The sequence below is a fragment of the Fundulus heteroclitus genome, chromosome 20, assembly GCF_011125445.2.
Source record: "Fundulus heteroclitus isolate FHET01 chromosome 20, MU-UCD_Fhet_4.1, whole genome shotgun sequence".
NCBI classification, from domain to species: Eukaryota; Metazoa; Chordata; class Actinopteri; order Cyprinodontiformes; family Fundulidae; genus Fundulus; species Fundulus heteroclitus.
Window position 1 is genome coordinate 35,264,114 of NC_046380.1, and position 7,328 is coordinate 35,271,441.

Below are 7,328 nucleotides of genomic sequence, written 5' to 3' on the forward strand. Positions count from 1 at the left end.
GCATGAATAATACTGCAGTTGTGAATCCTTATGATAAAGTCGATCTATGATTAAAGTCTGATAGGAAGCGAAAATGAAGTTTCAAAGGAATTATGATGCAGTTTGACTGCAATTCACCACTTTATCTTCTGCTTCACCAATTTCCCCGTCCCCATTTTTTTTAATAGATCCCAACTTTTGCAGGGAAAGAGAGGTACGCACGTTTCAAGCCGCATTTTGTGCATACCCAAGCTTTGTAAATGAGACCCCAGATCCATAATGTGAATTATTAACAAATGAAACAGCCAAAAAGCTATAAGGGCCCACACTAAAAGTCCCCGTCCCTCTCTGCACTGTGACAATGGCTCCGCACATTGTTAGGCAGTAAGCCTGTCAGTGTTTTGTATGAAAGTGTTGGAAAAAATAAGAGTCCAGCTGAGTCATGTGTTGACCCGAAAGCCCGGCTCCAAGCCAAGTCTCCTTCCACTCACATGCGGTACAAACCCGGTAACGAACCGAGAAAGCTTGTTTACACTACTAACGAAAGGGTTAGGATCACACAGCAGTGCGCTGTTTACAAAAAAAGGAAAAAAAACAGATACTGTCATCTCTGTCTTTGAGCAATGAGAACCGACAATATTAAGATCACATAACAGGAAGAAGGAAGGTAAGAAAACGGCATAGCTATTAACAATGTTTTTTGGGGGGAGCCCTGACTGCTGCTGTTGTGTGGAGAAGTCTGTGTGTATGTGTGTTATAAAGTGAGAGCCAGGACAGTGACGTAAACGGCAGATGGATACGTTGAACATTGTTATCGTTCTTACAGGTACTGTAACCCAATAAAGTGGACGCTAACCGGTACGCAAACACTTTCCAAACTTAGTGCGAACGATAATGCGATTTACAAAAAGTCAACATTGACTGCGTATGCTCCTTGTGTTGGTCTTCCGCTTATTTCCCTCCCTTTAAGTACCTCACTTTCTAGAGAAAGAACGTTGCCTGTCCTGTCACTTTGAAAAACCCCTGCCGTCACATAAACACAGAAACAGCTGAGTTCAGCCTCACCCTCCCAACTTGTTTTCATTCCTCTCGCCCTTCCCCCAGACTCCCCTCCTCCCTCCTCCCACTGTCTTTGTTTGCTTTGCCTCTTTGCCTCGAAGGGTTACCACCCAACAACCTGCTTTGGAGGCTCCCGATTGGTGGATTCTTGGTGATGGGGCGGGCTGAGCGTCAGACGTGTGAGGGGTTTTTACCACTGGTGAAGAGGCTCGCTCTCATCTGTCAGAAAGCGTTTAGTCTGCAGCGGAGCAGGATATGTCTCAGCCGGACCTGACTGCTGCAGCAGCAACGATCCGTAACACAACACTCTGAAGAGACGCAAAAGTGCTTTTCTATTTCCTCTGTGCTCCAAGCGTCTACCTGGAAACAAGTTCTGGGGCATCGAATACTGGCTGATCCGCTGGGCCCGTTTCCTCTGTATTTCCTCTTCTCTTTGTTTTCAACCAGCAGAATCCCCGAGAACCCGTACAGAGCACACACCATCACAGCCTCCACCTCTGTGGACAGCCTCAATGCGACATCACCAGTGGATCTGCAGTTCGTGAGCGCACCCGAGAGACAGGGGCCCCCACCGCATTCGAGCCCGTGTGCGCGAGGAGGCTAATGCCCGCCGTGGTGTGGTCAGCGCCAGAGGAGGATGAGTCCGGCCGTGGAGGCTCAGGCCCAGGAGGCCATGGAGGCAGAGCAGAAGCAGAAGCAGCAGCAGCAGAACCAGCTGCAGCATCAGCCGTGCTACATGGAGAAGGGGGTGATGCTTGAGCCCTTTGTGCACCAGGTGGGGGGACATTCCTGCGTTCTGCGCTTTGGGGAGCAGACCATCTGCAAGCCCCTCATTCCCCGGGAGCATCAGTTCTACAAGAGTCTTCCTGCTGCAATGAGGAAGTTCACCCCACAGTACAGAGGTAGTGGAAACTATTTTTCTAACCTATACGTGGTGACTGTTGTTTTTATACCCAGCACTCCTTAGTTATTTAGTCAATCTTTTGTCAACGATAATCTGGATTTTTTATTTTTTTTCTTCATACAAATACCGTACCTGTGCGTGCAGGTCCTGTATGAGAGATGCATTAATAGACTTTTGTGAAACACTTCCTGCAACTGACTGTTGTTTTTTTTTAAAAAAACCTGACAAAAAAGTACAACGTTTCCCCCACAAGAGGGTGCCATAGCTGACAGCTGCTATTATTAGCAGCCGGTTGTTTATTACACGTTTATAAATTAGGCAAGTGAAGTAAAAAAGCCTGGAGCCAGTGTTTGTTTTCTGGGCACATGGCAATCCAAAAAAAAAAAATCCATGAAGCTGCTGGTGAAGGTCACTGGAAAAGATAATGATTCAGGAGACCTTAGAAATAGCTTGGTTCACATAGTCTATAAAGTTGAATGCCCGCAGAGACATAAACTTCTCACCCCCTGGTTAGATAGGATCTCTGCATCTCCCACATATTCCAGCTCACTGACATTTTTCAACCTTTTCTATTGCAAATGAGCACCACACTGTCTGAAGAACATCAGTGTCACCATGCCTTTTCTCCACCTTTACATGAGGCACTGGGTTAACGATGAGAGGTTAGCTGTTTATGACATGAGCAAAGCTGGAAGTTGTGTAAACATACAAATAATAGAGGTTCATCGTCTAGAGATGTGGCACCTTTGAGAACCTTGTGGTTCTTTTTCTCTCATGAGAAAAGAACCTACTCTTTAGCATCTCACAGCTTGTTTTCTTCTTAATGAACTGTTTTAGAAAATAGTTTCCTTTTTAAATTGTTGCTTCGATGTTTGTATGTCATCTGAGCCCATTTTGAACTTACTGATGATAAAAACAGTCAACTTTGAGCCATCCTAATTGCTTCACTCAGTAACGGTGTCCACACTGACAATTGTTGCTGTGCTCAAGTAAATGTGTTTGCTGACTGGAAAAATGTCTGATTTTTGAGTTTTAATTAACCAATTTTTGCGACGTTTCTCTGTTTTTATCACAAAATAGGGATCCTAAAAATATATTTCCCTCTTTTTTTCTTTTTGTTTTTAAATGTAAGCCTTGTTGAAACAGATGTAGAATATATGTTAAGGTCCTTTTTTTCTCCGCCCCCCTCTCAGGTGTTGTCTCAGTGAGCTTCGAGGAGGATGAAGAGGAGAATCTTTGCCTAATCGCCTACCCCCTGTGCAGTGACCAGCCTGCAGACGTAGAGAACAAAGACTCCTCTGCAGACAAGGACAAGAGGTGAGGCAGGAGTAGCCGACACAGCCCCAGTTACATCAGTGAGCATGTTAACCAAAAAAAAAAAAAATACCATTTATTAGAGCAGTTGTCACGGAAATGTTTCAAATGCTGTTTGTTTTTCCATTCATTCGACACTCTGTGATCGTCCTTTCATTCAGCGGGCACGGGGTGCAGGACTACATGGAGCTGGAGCGGTCGAAGCAGGCTGAGGTTCTCCGCTACAGGCTGGAGCACAGTCACAGTAACGCCGTCCCACAGCTCAAACACAACCCTTGGAGCCTCAAGTGTCACCAGCAGCAGCTGCAGCGCATGAAGGAGAACGCTAAGCACCGCAACCAATACAGTATCCTTCATTGGCTGGAGGATCTGCATATGAACAGATCTGAATATTCATACGTTGCTGACACGTATACACTTACCTGGAGCCGCAGCTTGTATCTGAACCCTGCCGGTCGTAGGCTGCTATCCGTTTCTTAGCACAGCGGATATGTTACACCATCACTCCCATCGCTTACTTGACAGTACTGTGACCTGATGTTCTAGTTTTAACAATGCTATGAACCAAAACATCCAGTCTTTTCATTATAGGGCCTTATAACGAGGGTTTAGTTTTTTTTTTTTAGTAAGATATTCTGTCTTCAGCTTTGTCCACCTTGACTCAGCGACTCAGAATTCATCCTGCTAGAGAACCTGACCTGGCGTCACACGGTACCATGCGTGTTGGACCTAAAGATGGGCACACGGCAGCACGGCGACGATGCCTCTGAGGAGAAGAAGGCCATACACACCCGCAAGTGCCAGCAGAGCACGTCCGCCTCCATAGGAGTCCGCCTCGGTGGCATGCAGGTACGAATATTCTGACTGCATGAAGAGAAACATGGCAGGGGTTTGCTGTTGGATAATAAGAATACTGCTCCACAGATTTTTATTTTCCTGCCGCCAACAGGCACTAAGCTAACGTTAGCTTAAAAGTGTAAGCAACAGGTTGTCGGTCTATATTAGGCCCTCTCTGTACAGTTACATAAAATCCCAATAAAATACAGGACTGTCTCAGAAAATTAGAATATTGTGATAAAGTTTTTTTATTTTCTGTAATGCAATTAAAAAACATGAAATGTCATACATTCTGGATTCATTACAAATCAACTGAAATATCGCAAGCCTTTTATTGTTTTAATATCGCTGGTTATGGCGTACAGCTGAAGAAAACTCAAAATATCCTATCTCAAAATATTAGAATATCGTGAAAAAGTATACTAGTAGGCTATTCAACTAATCACTTGAATCGTCTAATTAACTCGAAACACTGCAGGGTTTCCTGAGCTATGAAACACACTCAGCTTGGTTCAGTAAACTAAATCACAAGTACAGTATGGTAGTGGTTAAGAGACGACATAAGATTCTCACAGTAACTGGTGTACTGACCATGGCATTACTGTCCTTGATTGGCCTGCCAATTCCCCTGACCTGAACCCCATAGAGAATTTGTGGGGTATTGTGAAGAAGAAGCTGAAAGACACCAGACCCAACAATGCAAATGAGCTAAAGGCCGCTATTGAAGCATCCTGGGCATCCATAACACCTCAGCAATGCCACAGGCTGATTGCCTCCATGCCACGCCGCATTGATGCAGTAATCTGTGCAAAAGGATTCCCAACCAAGTACTGAGTGCATTAATGGACATTTTCAAATGTTTGATTTTGTTTTGCTGTTATAATTTTTTTTTTACTTGGTCTGAGGAAATATTCTACTATTTTGAGATAGGATTTTTGAGTTTTCTTCAGCTGTACGCCATAATCAGCGATATTAAAACAATAAAAGGCTTGCGATATTTCAGTTGATTTGTAATGAATCCAGAATGTATGACATTTCATGTTTTTTAATTGCATTACAGAAAATAAAGAACTTTATCACAATATTCTAATTTTCTGAGACAGTCCTGTACAATGAAGTTCAAAGGAGTTTGTGGTGACAAAGTATGAAAAAGTTCAGGGATTATATGTTTTTGCAAGGCATTGTTCTAAGTGTAGAGGTTCTGGGAAAAAGTCCGACATTTACTTATTTGAAAATCTTTGGGTCTCTGCAGGTGTACCATTCGGACTCCGGCCAGCTGATCTTCATGAACAAATACCACGGCCGCAAACTCAACCTGCCAGGATTCAAAGAGGCTCTGTTCCAGTTCTTCCACAGCGGACGGCGCCTGCGACGGGAGCTGCTCTCCCCGGTGCTGAGCCGGCTCCGGGAGATGCAGGCTGCCCTGGAGTCCTGCGAGTCGTATCGCTTCTACTCCAGCTCTCTGCTCATCATCTACGACGGGGCGCAGCACAGGAAGCACACGCGCCGACGCGCCGACGACGGCCTCTCCGAAGACGAGGACGAGGAGGTGGAAGCCGAGCCTAAAATGGACGAGGGCGAGGACGAAGAGGAGGAGGGCGAGGGGGCGGGCGCGTTCGGCTTTCCCAACAACCCGGCGCCGTCTAGCGACCGCAGCGGGGGCTCTGGTGTTAGCCCGCCCTGCTCAGACCTCCACAGCCCTGTGGTGGATGTGAGAATGATCGACTTTGCTCACACCACCTGTAAACATTACTGCGAGGACAGCGTGGTCCACGAGGGCAAGGACAGCGGCTACATATTCGGTCTCCAGAACCTGATCAGCATCATCTCTGAGCTGGAGGACCACTGCACAGACTGACTGCTAGAATAAAGCGCAGGCCTTCGAACTGAAAGGCAGAGACTCAGACCCCTCAGGCCTGTGCAGGAACTGAGGAGAGGAGAACTTTAGCGCTGCAGCGGTTTCTCTAGCTCTTCCTGTTCTCGCCACTGGTGCTTTTTGTTGTTACCGTTGTGACTGTCAGCCGCCAGGAAGTGACACAGACTGCGAGCAACAGAGAGGAGCCACCACCTGTGTGAACGTGGAAGAGATCCGTCGTCCTGTTTTAACCCCAGTAACCAATGAGAAGTAGGGCCGGCCGTAATCTGAAAGCCATTCAAATGTCTAAAGCAGGTGTTCTCGTGTCAGATTTCCAAAGAAAGTGTCGTTTTGCACACGCAGACGTGCTCTGAAAAGGGAGAGCGTGTGTTCGGACAGAAACGGGGAGGAACAGCAGGAGTTGGATGAGGACAGAAACTGAGAAGGGGCCAGCTCAGGCCTCCCTTCTTCTTTTACATGTTCATCCTGCCACCGTTCTTTCCTCGTTCGCCTCCCGCAGCTATGTAAATCTCAGAGATGACAGAGAGATATTTATTGTATTTGTTTCATAAAATAAACTAAAAATATCCAAAAAAAAAAAGACTGAATGGAGAGAAGTACATTCCACATGATTAATGTTGCAATAATGATATTAATTAATATTGTTATTTGACACAGTCGGATACCTCTGCCTACTCTTTTTCCCATGTTGTCCACGACTTGTTGGAGGGAAATTAAAACCTTTGTGCAAGCAGCAGTGTCTCCTGGTGTCTGTTGTCGTCTTTGTAGGCAAGGAGACAAGTGATTTCCTGCTCACTCCAAGTTTAAAAAGCCACAGCAATCAAATTTTAGGCAAATCCTGGCAGTGTGGGCTTGTTAACAGGGTGTGTGGAAGCCAGAGCGAGCCTATGATGAAAGAGTCATTCATGGCTCTACAGATACCTAGGGACACCAGAAATGGGAAATGCCTCTAGCGCCTACTGCAAAAAGGGAACTAAAAGCAAATACATTTTTATTGAAATGAATGTTTGTCCTTGATTTGAACAGGCAAGTTTAAGTGATCTGCCAGTGGAATAAGACCTTAGGACTTTAAATAGGAACAGCTTATCTCCATCATCTTATTTCTAGTGCAGTATATCTATCTCATTTTAGGGGTAAAATACTCACTCTATTGGAAGATAATCTTATTTACCTGCTCAAATCAAGCAAAAATACACTCATTTCAAGAAAATGTTACTTAATGTTAGTTCTCTTTTTACAATATACTTATTAAAAAAAAGGTACATGTTCACTCATCATCATCTCATTTTAATTTTGAGCCATTAAGGACGCAGTTGATCTGATTATACAACAGCTTTAAAAAAATAAAAAATAAAAAAT

At 44.9% G+C, this 7,328-nt stretch overlaps 1 protein-coding gene across 1 annotated transcript; it reads left to right on the forward strand.

Moving 5' to 3' along the window:
* Positions 1-204: 204 nt before the first annotated feature.
* On the forward strand, positions 205-6,708 carry LOC105926044 (inositol hexakisphosphate kinase 2). The gene is made up of 5 exons (XM_012862209.3): positions 205-1,940; positions 3,136-3,259; positions 3,418-3,602; positions 3,930-4,105; positions 5,346-6,708. Exons 1-5 carry the CDS (start codon positions 1,676-1,678, stop codon positions 5,949-5,951), a joined length of 1,356 nt encoding a protein of 451 aa, XP_012717663.2. The 5' UTR covers positions 205-1,675; the 3' UTR covers positions 5,952-6,708.
* The last annotated feature ends 620 nt before the right edge of the window (positions 6,709-7,328 follow it).

Coding starts and splice junctions, on each gene's coding strand:
- LOC105926044 (XM_012862209.3), top strand. CDS start 1,676: ATGAGTCCGGCCGTGGAGGCTCAGGCCCAGGAGGCCATGGAGGCAGAG. Junction 1,941..3,135: donor GTTCACCCCACAGTACAGAG/GTAGTGGAAACT, acceptor CCCCCCTCTCAG/GTGTTGTCTCAGTGAGCTTC. Junction 3,603..3,929: donor TAAGCACCGCAACCAATACA/GTATCCTTCATT, acceptor TCAGCGACTCAG/AATTCATCCTGCTAGAGAAC.